The sequence below is a fragment of the Mastigoproctus giganteus genome, chromosome 9 (assembly GCF_048544385.1).
Source record: "Mastigoproctus giganteus isolate SK-2022 chromosome 9, ASM4854438v1, whole genome shotgun sequence".
Lineage (NCBI taxonomy): Eukaryota > Metazoa > Arthropoda > Arachnida > Uropygi > Thelyphonidae > Mastigoproctus > Mastigoproctus giganteus.
In genome coordinates, this window is record NC_143583.1 from 173,241,429 (window position 1) to 173,257,922 (window position 16,494).

The window sequence follows — 16,494 nt, forward strand, 5'->3', positions numbered from 1 at the left end:
AGAATGCAAAATGGGATGACCTGCGAGACTTCTTTTCTTCTTTTCCTTGGTCTGATTACTGTTTCAAAACTTCTGATGTCAACGTTTGCTCAGATCGTGTCAGTGAAATTATTCTTGCAGGAATGGAATCCTTTATCCCACACTCCACTTTAAAATCTCGTCCTTTATCTAAACCTTGGTTTTCCAATAAATGTGCTAAGGCTGTCCAAGAGAACGTTGCATATCGTAATTGGCTTGTTTCTAATTCTTCAGTTTCATTTTCTGCCTACACCAAAGCTCGCAACAATTGTAAAGCAGTTATTAATCAGTCCAAACTAGAGTTTGAACAGGCTGAGTAGAAAACTTGCTTCTTGCCCTAATGGTAGCCGAGCATTCTGGTCTCTTGCCAAAGCTATTGGCCGCAACTTTTGCCCACCTCTGTCCAAACCAGATGGTTCTGTTGTCACTTCAGCCAAGGATAAAGCTGACCTGCTAGCATCCCATTTTTCTTCCAGCTCATGTATTAATGATCTTGGTAAAACACCTCCCACCATTCCTAACACGCTCCATTCAATGCCTCCTGTGGTCTTCCGTCAAAAGGATATCAGAAGGATTTTGATGAATCTTGATGCTAAGAAAGCTCCAGGTCCTGATGGTATTTCTCCACTTGTTCTTTGTTCATATCCAGCCAGTTCCTAAAAAGGGTGACAAATCCCTCCCATCCAATTATCATCCCATTGCAATTACTTCTACTCTTTCTAAAGTAATGGAGAAATCAATTAACCGCCAACTCTTAAACTACTTAGAAACCTTCCGTCTGATTAACGATCGCCAGTATGGATTCCGTCAGTGTCGATCCACTGGTGATATTCTGGCTTATGTTACCCATTTATGGACTAATTCAATGGAAAGGTTCGGTGAAACACAAGTAGTTGCTCTTGACATCTCAAAGGCTTTTGATCATGTTTGGCATAAAGGTCTTCTAAACAAGCTTCCATCTTATGGTTTGCCAACTGTTTTTAGTAATTGGTTATCCAGTTTTCTCTCTGATTGCTCACTGAGGGTGATGGTAGATGGCTCTCTGTCTTCTAACTTCTCCACTAATGCCGGTGTCCCCCAAGGTTCAGTTCTTTCCCCCACTCTTTTCCTCTTGTATATCAATGACCTTCTTCCATTGACTGGAAATCCTATCCATAGTTTTGCCGATGATAGCACATTGCATTCAACTTTCCATTTTGAGAAACCTTGTCCAGCTCAATCAGCTTCAAGTTCTCGAAAATCTGCTGCCAATTCCTTAAATGCCGATCTTCAGGTAATTCTCCAGTGGGGCAAAGACAACTTAGTTGATTTCAACCCTTCTAAAACTCAATCTTGTCTTATATCTCGCAAAAAGGATTCTTCTGCTCCTATGCTTATCTTTAGTGACACTCCGATTTCTAGGCAAAATGATATCTCTCTTTTGGGGATTACCCTGACTTCTAATCTCTCTTGGCACAAGCACATTACAAACATTGCTTCCTCTGCATCTAAAAAACTTGGTTTTCTCTTTCGCTCTCGGCGTTACTTTTCTCCCAAACAGCTGCTCACTCTGTATAAATCGCAAATCCGCCCTGCCATGGAATATTGTTCTCACATCTGGGGTGGTGCCCCCAAAACCTCTCTCAGGCTTCTTGATTCCATTCAGAAGAGGGCAGTTAGGTTAATTAATGATTCATCTCTAACAGAGTCTCTCCACTCGCTTTCTCATAGACGCACTGTTTCTGCTGCATGCCTCTTCTACAGATACTTCCATGGGCACTGTTCTTCTGAATTGGCTTCTATAATTCCCTCTCTCTCTTTCAAAACAGTCCGAACATGTGCCGCCACCAGCCAACATCCATTTACTGTCCAACTTCAAACCCACAGAACCAACTTTTCATCTTCCTCATTTATTCATTCAACTGCCGTTTTCTGGAACAACCTTCCTTCATACATATTTCCTGAAAATTACAATCTACAGAAGTTCAAGTCCAATATCAACAAATATCTTCTTTCGTGTTCTCAAACTCCAACCCAAGCACGGTACTAAGTACTATAGGTTATAATACCTCTCGTGTTTGGGGTTCTCATAAAAAAAAAATAAATATATATATATATATATATATATATATATATATAGAAAAATAGTTATATATTTTTAATTAGTTCAATTAAAAACTTTATCTGGGACAGTGGTGAAGTAGCCGGAGTTGCATATAAGAAAAGAAAACACAAAAGGAAGAAAAAATGCATGTTATTGTACTGTAAAAACTGATATGTATTTCATAGCCTTGACTTTTATTAATGTTGACTTCATTGGTACTGCTTCTTGTATATTGTCTTTGTCCTTTATTATTGTGTTCACTATTGACACACAAATCTAAATTCCGTGCAATACTCGTTAATGTTTGACCATGGTTCATACATCCTTATTATTTTAATTTTTTCTGATCCAAATCGGTTGCATCCCTTTTCTTGGCAGATTTACTAGTACTGCTGTCACTTATTCTGTTAGTCTGCACCATGATAACAGTCAAAATGAAATTTTCTGTAAAGAACTTCACAGGGTTAAGGCAGAAACACACTATTATCACCTCACGCAAGGTCACATGCTCACATTTTACTAAAGCACATTTCTTGGAGGTCACTACCATAAAACAATAAAAACAATTTGCAGTTTCCAGTTTATTGGGTTTTTCTGTTAGTGCAATCTATCATAAACGGGTAGTAAACTCAATCTTTTGCATTTGCGATAATACCGATAGCTGGAATTCTGTGGGTTTTTATGTTATGGTGAAATGTGTATCCCCTTCACTGAAATTTTCAGTCATATAAAAAAAAAAATTTTCAGAATCTCTCTTCATTCCTATTTTTGTAAACTTGTTGCTCCATATCTCAGTTGTGCATTTGTGCATGCCTTGTTTGTCGTTATTAATTGCTTATTTTATTTTTTTTTTACTGTTTTAAATTTTACAATCTTAAAAAAAAAAAATGAGTGTAAAAAAAAGTTTATGTAAGTCCGAAGTTATGTAACTCTGGCTTACGTAAGTCGGGGAACTTGCTGTATATTTTTGTTTCAATTTTGAGAACTTTTAGCTGTCACTTCAGTCACAGGCACAATTAAAACAGTTTTAAAGAGATAGACACCTTAAATTATTTTTGTAGATAAAAATAATTTAAGATGTTTTTAAGATTTAAGAATTTAGAATTTACAAATGTAAAATCATTTGTAAATTCTAAACATATCTTTAAGATCATAAGTTCAGAGAGTTCAATTACAGCTGAACCAAAAACAGCATCCATGACTGGCTTTAATTTATAATTCACTTGAAGTTCATTTGAAGTATCAATTTAAAAAAAACTCTTCCTGGATATTCCTGCATATAGTACACAATATTCTTGAAGAGAGTGTCTGAATACTTTATTATATTATATGCAGGAGCATTCCTAGGGTATGTGGCACCCGGGTACCAATTGAAATCTGGTGCCCCCCCCCTTTAAAATTTTCTTCATATATATATATGCAGGTTTTCAGGTGCCCCTTGAACGTTTGCACCCCTTACACCCTCGGGATGCCCAGCCCCTGATTATATGTATACACTCTCTTGTGAAGATGCCTTACTAATTTCTTATCTCTGTTCTCCACCCCACCCCACCCCACCCCACCCCACCTAGGCCATTCTAACACTAGAACTCCATTTTTCATTATTTCATACTGAAAGGTACTTATACAACTATTGTGATCCATATTCTGATATAAGGATTGCAGTACCAGGAATAATATTGCTCTACAAAATAGTCATAATTTGTGATACTCTTTTAATAAAATAGTCAGTTGTATATTGGTTGCCTCTCTTCAACTAGCAAAAATTCTGTCATTAAATATATATTTTACATTATACCTTAATTTTTTTACACCTAGTCATATATACAGTATTATATAAATTGTATAATTGTACTTTGTGATTTTTATGACATTTTCAGAGCTCTTTCTTTGACTGATTCAGTCACTGACGTTGAAAGTGTAGCCTCTAGTAAATACCAAATACATGCAACTAATGATAGTGTAGTGTCACCAACAGTTGCAGCAAGAGAAGGATATATGACACCACCTTCAGCAACATCTAGTCCATCATCCAGAGTGATTTTTAATCCTGCAGACATAAGTTATCATGTTGGTTCTCCTAGGACTTCAAATGCTAGTCATGAAAGTAATGAAACTGATTACAGAAGATTTTCTAAAGCAAATGTATTTCCAACATCAGCCAGTCTTGAAAAGCTCTTTAGACCAAAAATAAAGTTTTCAAGTGTTTCATCACTGAATGATATTGCTTCTGGAAATATAACTGATCCTAAAACTCGCCAGAGTAAAAATACCATCGTAAATGATGAAAGTGACACTTCAGAAAGCTGTAATACTGATTCTACTAAGTCCACAGACAACTTGCTGTCTCAGCAGAACCAGTCTTCTAAAAATGCCGCTACCCCTCTAGATGAGAATGATGGGTTTTTTTCTGATGATGAGCATACTCCTCTTGTGTCACCACTGCATATTGGAAAGTCAAATCATTATCTGAATAATTCCAAAGTAGAAAAAAGCACAGTTGAGCATACCCAAATTAAAACTACTCCCAAACAAAGCTGTTCAGAAGGCTCTGCATTTTTTATGAAGCGACGACCACTACAGCGCCAGTACTCTATGGAGTGTTCTTATAATAACTTAAGCCCAACTCATACTTCATCATCAATGACAGAGATTTCATCACCCGCTACTTCATCATCATCACCACTACACCGGCATCTCTCCTATAGCTTAGCTCAAAATCAGCTTATTGAAGTGTTTGAACAATCTGTTAGTGATACTGCTTCTGACACTCAAATCACTATAGAATCTGCAGATTTATCTCACCTGCATAATGAAACAGTTTTGTAGTATTTGTTTTATTTATTCCTTAACTTCAAAAAATTTATCCAAGAATAAGTGTACTACTTACCAAATTTTACTAAATATATTAAGAGAGAGTGTAAATAGAATTTAGAAACCTAAATTATCTAATCTTTTTTTTATGAAGTAATCAAGTAAAACAAGTAATCGGAATTATTATTGGAAAATCAAAAACAAAGTCTATTGATTTTACATACATTTAAATTTCATGCACAGAATAAATCTAAATATGCACATTTGTTTTTGTTTGTGTTTCCTAACACAATTTCATTATAAATCCTTACTGTTAAATATACTCTACTGTTATTTATGTAACCTGTGCTATTTATTTTATATGTTTGGAATAATAAATTTTTTAAATTTGTTTTTTGTGCTTTAATTATATGGGATTGAGCCCTGGCAAGCCTAGACATTGCCAGGGCTCATCCCAAAACAGACTTACATGATCCTACTGCTTGGCCTAGCTCCACATGGTGAAGTACGACAGTGGCCTTCTAAAGGTCCAACGGCAAAGAAGACTAACACACCCCAAAACTACACTATGCAGACAACTACACTCTAATCTAAAGCATAGATTAGAGTGTAGTCGTCTGGCCTTTACAGATCTGTATTGTGCCACAAAAGATCGTCATCACGCAGTTGTGGAAAACCCCAGGACCACAAGACCTGTAACACTTTGATAATGTTGCACTTCAGTAAACAGTATGCATTCTCATACCTCAGTGATGCTTTCAAATAATAGTGTTATAAGCACTAATTTGACATTTCAAATTACAAAAGTATAGTAAATTGGACAAAATTAATTTAATAGATATTATTATTCATTATTCAAAATGTTTTTATAAAGATTTCCACAGTAGAAGCATGTTACCATATTTCTTGTGATTTTTTTCTTTTTTTCACCATTAATGTCTATGGTTGTATGATAGCCCTGAATAAGCTACAGTTTTATTAAGCGTTTTAATTATTAATTAAGCATTGTGATTGGCAAACGCTTCAATAGATGAGTCAAAGTTAAGCTGTGCATCTGTCTAACTCTCTGTCAACGCACAACACACCTACGACATTAGCAATAAATAATTTTTATTTTAAAATAAGTTTCTTTTTTTGTTTTAACTATATGATTTTATATTTTTATTTCTTTTTAACTTACGGAATTCCATTCAGTGCGTCCAGTAGAAGAAAAACCCTGTTGATTACCAATGGCAGGGTTGTTAACAACAGTAAAGACAGTATACTACTCCAACTGGATCTAAATAAGTTGGGCAAATGGACTGAGAAGTGCCAACTGAAGTTTAATATTGACAAATGCAAAGTACTGCATAGGGGAAGCAATAACCCAAGAGAAACGTACCAACTATGTGGTACTACACTCAGGGAAGTGGAAAGTGAAAAAGACCTGGGGGGGGGGTAATTGTACAGTCAAATATGAAGTTTGCTGAGCAGTGTAGACGGGGTGCCAGATCAGGTCATAGAGTCTTGTTAATGATATATAGGAATTTTGCTAGCAGGGACAGAGAGGTGATTATCTCGTTGTACAAGGCCACACCTAGAGTACTGTGTACAGGTCTGGAGGCCTCATTTTAGGAAGGATGTAGAGTAGAGATCACTCATCGTTGAAGATAGGATATCAGAGCTGGAAAAGGAATTAGAAAACATGAATTGGAATATCATCGGTTTGGCTGAAACAAGAAGAAGAAATGGATCACGTATAAGTTTATCAAGTGGAAATCTGCTGTACACCAATGGAAATAGTGAAAGGAGTGAAGGTGGAGTTGGGTTTCTGGTCCATTAAGATTTTAAAAACAACATTTTGGAATTCAAAAGTACATCACCAAGAGTGTCAAGACTAATACTCAAGATTTCTAAGAGGTACAAGCCAAAGATTATAATGATTTATGCACCAACATCGAGCCATGATGATGAAGAGGTTGAAGAAATGTACACCGAAATTGAGAGTCTTCTAGATGAGCAGAAAACCCACTACACTATTATTATGGGGGACTTCAATGCTAAGGTTCGAAAAAGACAAAACAGCGCAGAAAGGGGAACTATAGGAAATATTGGAATTGGTGAAAGACTTGTGGAATTTGCAGAATCTCAAGGACTGTCAGTAATTTATAAGGCAATGGTCAGGCCACACCTAGAGTACTGTATACAGGCCTGGAGGCCTCATTTCAGGAAGGATGTAGAGCTGCTGGAACGAGTACAGAGAAGGGCAACTAGATTGGTGAATGGGACAAAGGGGTTCTCTTACGAAGAAAGGCTTAAGTTTTGCAAATTACAGTGTCTGGAAACTAGGCACCAGCGGGGTGATCTGATAGAGGTGTACAAAGCCTTGAATGGTTTGAGCATGCTCAATGCTGATGGGATTCTTCCTCTAGCTCAGAAAAATCACCTGAGAGGGCATAAATTCAAATTGAGGAAAGACAGATGTAGGATAGATGTGCGGAAATTTGCCTTTAGCCAGCGGGTGGTTGGTGGGTGGAACAGACTTCCATCCCTTGTCGTGGAAGTTGATAGCCTAAATAAGTTTAAGGCTCAGCTGGACAGGTATTTCGAACGAACAGAGGGGTGAAGTGGAAGTGGTTATTTTTATTTATTTATGTTACTTTTTTTTTTTTTTTTGGCTGATGCTGCATAAGCTTGCTTTCTTGCATCAAATGCCTCTACTAATGCTAATGCTAATGCTAATGAACACTTTTTTCAAGAAAAGTGTGAACAGAAAGTGGACTTGGATCGAGTCCAAATAGTAGTAGTAGTAGTAGTGGCACATGATGCAAGAAAGCAAGTGTAGGAGCTTATGCAGCATCAGCCAAAAAAAAAAAAAAAAAAAATCACACCATTCCCTCCAAATGCCTGTCCAGTTCCTCCTTAAATTTATTTAACCTATCAACTTTAACCTATCAAATGGATTAACTACTAATGAAATCGACTTCATCCTCACTAACAGAAGATATATTGTGAATGATGCTACTGTCCTGAATACGATAAATGTTGTAAGTGATCACAGAATGGTAAGATGTACACTTGATATAGATGTAGGAAAGGAAAAAACTGACTCGAGTAAATAATACAAAGGTCTTTGAGATAACAGAAGAGGAGAAAAAGCAGTATGTACTGGAACTTAAGAACAGGTTTGAGCTTCTGCAGACTGCTCAGGACTAAGATATCGACGAGGAATATTACAACTTCCTGAAAGTGATAAAGCCCAAGAAACCTATAGGGAAAAAGAAATCCAAAGAAGAAAAAATTAGTCAAGAAACACTTGTCATGATGAACCGAAGACAACAAATGGAAAGTAAGAAAAACACTGACAGGGAGAAAATTGAGTATACTGAGTTATGCAAAGCCATTAGAAACAGACTCAGAGAGGACATAAGAAGATTTAACACAAGAAAAGTAGAACAAGCATTAAGGGAAAACAAAGGATTTAAATCAGCAGCCATGAGGTAATACAGAAAGACAAATGATACTGAAACTGAAGAATAGCGATGGTGTACTTATAAACAGCAGAGAAGGCATAATTCAAATAGCAGAAGACTACTATAGAGAATTATACAAGGAGCAGGGGAATGATGCCAGCAGTGGGGAAGATGGATTGCAAAGTAGCAACACATACAACATACCCGATATTCTTCCTGATGAGGTAGAACATGCATTTAAGAAAATGAAGAATCAGAAAGCCCCAGGGAAAGATGAAGTTACTGTAGAGTTGTTAAATTGGGAGGAAGAGACATAACACAAAAACTGGCAAGGCTCTTCACAAAGTGCATTATCAAAGGTATGATGCCTAAGCAGTGGATTAATGCAATCATAGTTTTGCTGCATAAGAAAGGAGATAAATCAGAAATTGGAAATTATAGACCAATTAGCTTGTTATCCCACATCTACAAGTTGTTCACAAGGGTCATTACTAACAGATTAGAAAGAATACTTGATGAGAATCAACCGAAAGAGCAAGCTGGCTTTAGGACAGGATTCTCAACTATGGATTACCTTCACGTAATATCACAGCTAATGGAGAAAGCAAATGAATATAAAACACCATTATGCCTGGCATTTGTGGATTATGAAAAGGCATTTAACTCCATACAGCATAAGGCAATGTTTCGGGCACTGCAAAGACAAGGCATAGATACCCCATATATTATGATTTGGAAGAAAATATATGAGAGTGCTACCTCCTTTATTAGACTAGACAAAGACAGTAGGAAATTTAAAATTGAGAAAGGAGTTCGACAAGGAGACACAATATCTCCGAAGCTGTTTACTGCTGCCCTTGAGGAAGCTTTCAGAAGATTAGATTGGTCACAGAAAGGAGTCAATGTGAACGGAGAGTACCTAAACCATTTACGATTTGCAGATGACATTGTGGTCATAAGCCACGATCTGAAAGAATTGTAGGAAAATCTTAATCAGTTATGCACAGTTAGTAAGGATTTTGGACTAAAGATGAATATGGCTAAAACAAAAGTAATCATGAACCGGTATGCCACAGAAAGAAAAATAATGATTGAAGGAGCAGTAATTGAAAAGGTGGAGTCATATACTTATCTGGGGCAAGTTATTAGTTGTAATAATGATAAGTGGCTGGAAGTCAAGAGAAGAATAAATTTTGGATGGATAACATTCAGGAAATATAGTCACATACTGAAGGGCAATATCCCAGTTTGTCTGAAATGTAAAATAATGAACCAATGTATACTCCCCACCATGACTTATGGAAGTGAAACTTGGGCACTCACCAAAAGAATGGAAGAGAAGCTGAGAACTACACAGCGTAGAATGGAACGAATTATATTGGGAATCAGACTGTTAGATAAGAAGAGAAACACATGGATTAGGCAGCAAACTCAAGTAAAGGACATTCTTATCAAAACTAAAGAACTAAAATGGTCTTGGGTAGGACACACAGCTTGAAGACATGATGACAGATGGACTAAGAAAATAACAGAATGGTATCCAAGAGGAGCTAGAAGAAAACCTGAGCGGAGGTGGATAGATGAAATTCATGAGTTTGTGAGTAGTAAATGGATGGCCAGTGCTCAAAACAGAAAGAACTGGAAAGCTGCTGGAGAGGCCTTCATCCTGCAGTGGATTGAAAATGGCTGATGATGATGATGATGTAGAGTTGCTAGAACGAGTACAAAGAAGAGAAACAAAATTGGTGAGGGAGAACAAAGAGGTGCTTAAGTTCTGCAAATTGCAGTGCCTGGAGAGTAGGCACCTGCGAGGTGATCTTATTGAGGTGTATAAGGCTTTGAATGGGTTGAGCAAGCTGAATGCTGATGGGATTCTTCCTCTTGCTCAGATTAAGAACTTGAGGGGGCATAGATTCAAATTGAGGAAAGACAATTGTAAAATGGATGTGCGGAAGTTTGCCTTTAGCCAACAGGTGGTTGATTGGTGGAACAGACTTCCATCTTTTGTTGTAGGAGTTGATAGCTGAAATAAATTTAAGGCTGAGCTGGACAGGCATTTGGAATGAATGGAGGGGTAAAATGGGAGGGGGTGGGGTTTGGCTGATGCTGCATAAGCTTGCATTCTTGCATTTGTATGCCTCTACTAATGCTAATACAATTTGGAATGTTGTGGTGCATGAAAAGTATGATTCTTTGTCAACCCAGAATGAACATTCTTGACAACATGAGATTCATTCAAATATCTGGATCACATGACTTACAGAAATGAAATAATGGGTATAGTGTCCAGTCATCTCACTTTTGACAAAAACAGTGTCACTTTTCAATTATTGATTCTACTGCTCACTTCAATTTGCAGATCCTGCTGTCACACTACAAACCCACCTATTATGAAGTTACAAAGTAGAACTAATTTGAATTTGTACTGAAGTTCACATAAATCCTTGTGAGCACTTTTTCATGTGCAGTGATGGATTTAGCTAGATTAGGGCCCTGGTGTACATTTTATTTCCTTAATATATAGATGCCTTAAAAATAGTTGTGGGTTTTGGGCCAACAGTAATTGCATTGGGCCAGTGCCCCACCCCACTGCTTTGGGGACCTAGAGGAACTACACCACTAGACCACATTCAGCCTTACCTGTATGGTAAAGCTGTGCCCTATCTTATAAGTGATTTATATGTGGTTTTGCTACCTCCCATTTGTATTGTTGCATAGCGCAGCCTCGCATAGTGTTTGGTAACATTAGACATTTCAATGTATTTAAATATTGTGGATTTCAGAATAAAATAAAATCACAAAATCACATTGATTGCTAAAAGATAGGTGAGCATATTTTTTTTTGCATTTAAAAAAAAAATGAAAGGACATATTTCAATCAGTGGAGCACATACAATATGTAGCAATAAAGGTCCTAGATTGGTGCAGTAAAAAGACACAGTGAAGGAGTTCAAATAAGGTTTTATTTTTATTCAAAGTAATCACCAGCTGATCGAATGCACTTATACCATGCTAAAAGCTTCTGAAAAGAGCAAAGGCATCCAAAGGGAAATTGTTCAGTTCTATGGTTACACTTTTCTCTATTAGATAGTATGAATCAGAGCTGTAATACTCAATATGTTCTACGTTGATAATGATATTAGTAAATTAATAAGAGGAGTTTACCTCAATATAGTACGTGGAACACTTCCGTATGATACCCTCCAGAAATTAAAACGGAAAAAACGAAAAAATCGACAACTTACCGGTACATTAAAGTAAATTATAAATAATTAAATAATCAATTTAACACAATTCAAAATCAGTTCAAAACAATTAAAATTCAAATTAACGCAATTAAAAGAATCTAACGAAAATATTCAAAACGATTTTCCTTCCTGAAGCTGACAATGCTTTTCGACCGACTGTCGTGATCACAGGAATGAAAATTATCGAATCAGGCTAAACCTGCAACTTAAATAGTGATTGTGTCTTCGCGCATGCGCGTAAAGGTCCACGCATCGGAGATCAAATATGGCCGCCGAACATTAACAGAATTCTCGTGTAATTTAATTTCAACGGTTTCTGCAATTAATAGTCGCGTATAATTACGTTGAACGTTAAGTATTTTGGCCTCGTTAAATAAAAAAGTATGTTTTTCGTTAATGGCATGAAAGGCTAATTCTGACGCTGCTGAACGAGAAGCACGAACAGAGGCTTCGTGTTGATTTACACGGATATTAAGAGAAAACCGCGTGGAACCCTGATAAGACGAGTCGCAATCACCGCAAGAAATGTTGTATACTAGATCATTAATTTGTGTTGCGAACGCCGAAAGAACCGAGCGATTGTTCAGTATAGTGTGTAACTTCCGTATAGGCCTAGCTATAATTTTAAATTCGGTATCTTTAAAGAATCTGTTAAGCTGTTTGTGCCACTGTTCAACATATGGGACAGAAATAAAGTATTTTTTGATATTACTATTGTTGATTGGTGCAGTATTTTGTATCCTATCCTTAGCTTGTACCCTAATTCGATTTATAGTGTTAATGGGATAACCCCTGTTCAAGAATCTGCTAGTTAATATTTGTATTTCTGAGTCTAAAGCAGAATCCGTCGTTGAATATTTATAGGCATTTAGAAATTGATTAAAGATAATCGATCTTTTGTAGGTGAACGGGTGGTAGCTATTATAATGTAGAAGCATACCGGTGTTTGTGGGTTTTCGATAGATGCTAAATTGTATTTTGTTCGAGTCCCGGGTAAGCGTGAAATTTAGAAAGTTTAATGACTTAGTATCCGTATCTTCCCTTTCCAATGTAAATTTGAGTCTAGAATGAAAATTGTTAAACGAATGTAAAATATCTTGGATAGTATTACTATCGGTAATAACTAGAACATCGTCTAAATACCTCCCATAGTATGTGATACGGGGACGAAAAGGTGTCAAATGTATCTGCTCAATCGTTGAGAGATAGATCTCTGACATTAACATCCTTTGTAAAAAGGATAGGTGGAACAGGACCAGGGTATGTCTGCCAGGGGCAAAGGTTGATGACGTTGTAGAGCGGATATCATCTTTCAAGGGCACAAAAGGTGATATAGTTGTACACGTTGGCACTAATGATATTAAGAGTAGGAGACCGGCAGAATTACTCAACAAGTACAGGTCACTGTTGAAAAAAAGCCGTGAAATAGGGTTGAATTTGAAAGTGTCTGCAATTCTGCCCAGACACGATAGGAGGGAGTATATGATGAGAGCCTTGTCGATCAATTCGGCCCTGGAAAGATTGTGCAAGGCTCAAGGGGTAGAATTTTTTTCAGCCTGGACTGTACTTGTTAATAGGAGAGATTGCTTCTACAGGGATGGGATACACTTAAATAGAAAGGGTGCAAGAATATTTGCTGATGCTATCGAGGCAGTGTTAGGTGGGTCGGAAAACTGCTAGTTTGGGGGGATACAAAGACTAATAGTTTAACAGTAACCGCAGGCAGAGGTGAAGGCGATTCTTGCACAACTTCTATTAGAATAAGAAGCGACCTGGAGCGAGGGGTGTTGGGGGTTTCAGGGACGGATGGCAGTCATCATGGAATAGTTGGGTATATGGGATGTGTTAGGGTAACCAGGAATAGGCATAGGAGCATGTATGCTTGCATGTATACCAATGCTAGAAGTATAGTAAATAAATTTGATGAATTTGAAGTGTTGGTCAAGACATCAAAGGCGGATATTGTTGGGATAGCAGAGACGTGGTGTCACAAAGATATAAGGAATGCAGAACTGGAATTTGGGGAGTACAATGTGTACAGAAAGGATAGACAGGACAGAAAGGGAGGGGGTGTTATGCTGTTAATTAAGAAAAACATAAAATCAAAGGAAGTGCACCCAGTTAATATAGATGAACAGTGCTCTGTTGAGTCAGTTTGGTGCGAGATAAGCACTGCGAAAGGAAAAATAAGGGTAGGAGTGTGTTATAGGCCTAATGACTTGAATGAGTACAATGAACAATTGTACAGAGAAATAGAGTGGGCCAGTAAATCTGAATGTCTTATAATGGGGGATTTTAATTTCCCAGATATTGACTGGAACTTGTGGGTTGGTCACTCACACACCAGTGAGACTTTTGTGGATTTATTGGATGATTGTTTTCTGCAGCAGCATGTTCGAGAGGCAACCAGAGAAAGTAACACTCTTGATCTGGTTATCAGCAGTGATCATTCGTGTATTAAGAATTTGCAGATAAAGGAACCACTAGGTGGCAGTGATCACAGTGTGCTGAAGTGGGATTTACTCAAAGAGGTAACTACCGTCAGGGGTAAAGGAAAGGGTTTTTGCTTCCGTAAAGGGGAGTACAGTGGTCTCAGACAGTTTTTAAATTCTGTACAGTGGGATCAACTGACGATGTTACCAACAGTAAATTCTAAGTGGGAAGCATTCAAGGAATTAATCGTGGAAGCTACTAGACTTTATATACCGATTAAGAAATATCGTTCAAGGTTTAGGCCTAAATGGTTATCAAATGAACTAATGAGACTCGTGACAGAGAAGAAAAATGCATGGGATGCATATAAATTATCAGGTGACGCAGAAGCCTGTGGCAGATATAAGCTAGTCTGTAATCAGGTCACAAAGGAGGTTCGGCAGGCGAAGGCGGATTACGAGAAGTCTTTGGCAAAGGATGCTAAGAAAAACAGCAAGGATTTCTTTACTTATATAAACTCTAAAAGGAAGGGGATGAATATGATTGGTCCACTTGACATCGATGGTTCGACTGTTGATGATCCTGCTCAGATAGCAAACAAACTGAATGAGTATTTTGCATCTACATTCACACGTGAGGAATTATTACAGTTTGAAAATGGAAGAAGGTTATCAAATTGTAGCAGTGTGCTTAATGATTTTGTAATAACTGAGAGCAAAGTGGAGGAGAAATTGTTGAAGTTAAACATAAGAAAGGCACCTGGGGTGGATGGGATCTATCCAGTTATTTTAAAGGAGGCGGCAAAGCAACTAAGCAAACCCTTAGCCATAATTATGAGAGCATCCTTGGACTCAGGGGAGGTTCCCACGGACTGGAGATGTGCAAATGTGTCCCCAATTCACAAAGGTGGATCGAAGGGTGACACGAGTAATTACAGACCAGTTAGTTTAACTTCTGTTCCGGGTAAAATAATGGAGTCACTGGTTAAAGATGCATTGCAGGATCATCTAGACAAGACTGCAGCAATAATTCAAACACAGCATGGGTTTGTTAAGGGAAAGTCTTGTCTGACAAATTTGATTGGTTATTATGATGTGGTCACAAAGGAACTGGATGCGAAAAATAATTTTGATATCATATACTTGGATTTCAGGAAAGCTTTTGACACTGTTGCGCATGGAAGACTACTGTACAAATTGGAGCAGAATGGTATTAAGGGTAAGTTGCTACAATGGATAAAAGGATGGTTAAGTGGGAGAAGACAGAGGGTGGTAATCAATGGGTGCTGCTCTTCATGGACTAATGTTATTAGTGGAGTCCCACAGGGTTCGGTGTTGGGTCCACTGTTGTTTTGTGTATTTATCAATGATATTGATGAAGGTATATCAGGCTTAATGTCGAAGTTTGCAGATGACACAAAGGTTGGCAGGGTTGTTAATGACAGTAATGGCAGTGTGCTACTGCAACAGGATCTAGATAATTTGGGCAGATGGGCTAAGAAGTGGCAACTGAAGTTCAACCTTGACAAATGCAAAGTACTGCATATGGGTAGAAGTAACCCCAGAGAAACGTACCAACTGTGTGGTACTACACTTAAGGTGGTAGAAAATGAAAAAGACCTGGGAGTAATTGTGCAGTCAGATATGAAGTTTTCTGAGCAATGCAGACAGGCTGCTAGGGCAGGTCATGGGGTTTTGTCAATGATATATAGGAATTTTGCTAGCAGGGAAAAGGAGGTGATTGTCCCTCTGTATAAGGCAATGGTCAGGCCACGCCTTGAGTACTGCGTACAGGTCTGGAGGCCTCATTTTAGGAAGGATGTAGATTTGCTTGAGCGTGTACAGAGAAGAGCAACACGATTGGTGAGGGGAATGAAGGGATTCTCTTACCAAGAGAGGCTTAAGTTCTGCAAATTGCAGTGGCTGGAGACTAGGCACCTGCGCGGTGATCTGATTGAGGTCTATAAGGCCTTGAATGGGTTGAGCACGCTGAATTCTGATGGGATCCTTCCACTTGTTCAGATTACGAACCTACGGGGACATAAGTTCAAATTAAGAAAGGACAGATGTAGAATAGATGTGCGGAAATTTGCCTTTAGCCAGCGGGTGGTTAATTGCTGGAACAAACTTCCATCTGTCGTTGTGGAAGTTGATAGGTTAAATAAATTTAAGGAGGAACTGGACAGGCATTTGGAGGGAATGGCGTGATGATTTTTTTTTTTTTTTTTTTGGCTGATGCTGCATAAGCTCCTACCCTTGCTTTCTTGCATCATGTGCCACTACTACTACTACTACTACTATTAAGCCACTCAGGCTCAAACCCATTGGTAATCCAAAAATTTGTTTGTACACCTTGTCTCGAAAGGTGATGTAGTTAGCCTCAACTAATAGTTTAATTAAGTGAAAAATCTCCTTTATAGGCAGCTTCGTATAATTAATCGGTGTCG

The 16,494-nt window shown here is 37.8% G+C and overlaps 1 protein-coding gene across 1 annotated transcript in view; it reads left to right on the forward strand.

Moving 5' to 3' along the window:
* The window catches only part of Arms (Ankyrin repeat-rich membrane spanning), a 680,132-nt gene extending 675,202 nt beyond the window's left edge, over positions 1–4,930 (forward strand). Inside the window, exon 25 of the mRNA XM_090381558.1 lies at positions 3,982–4,930. Within this exon, the coding sequence (XP_090237684.1) occupies positions 3,982–4,930 (949 nt within the window). The remainder of the gene's footprint in view (positions 1–3,981) is intronic.
* Positions 4,931–16,494: the final 11,564 nt, after the last annotated feature.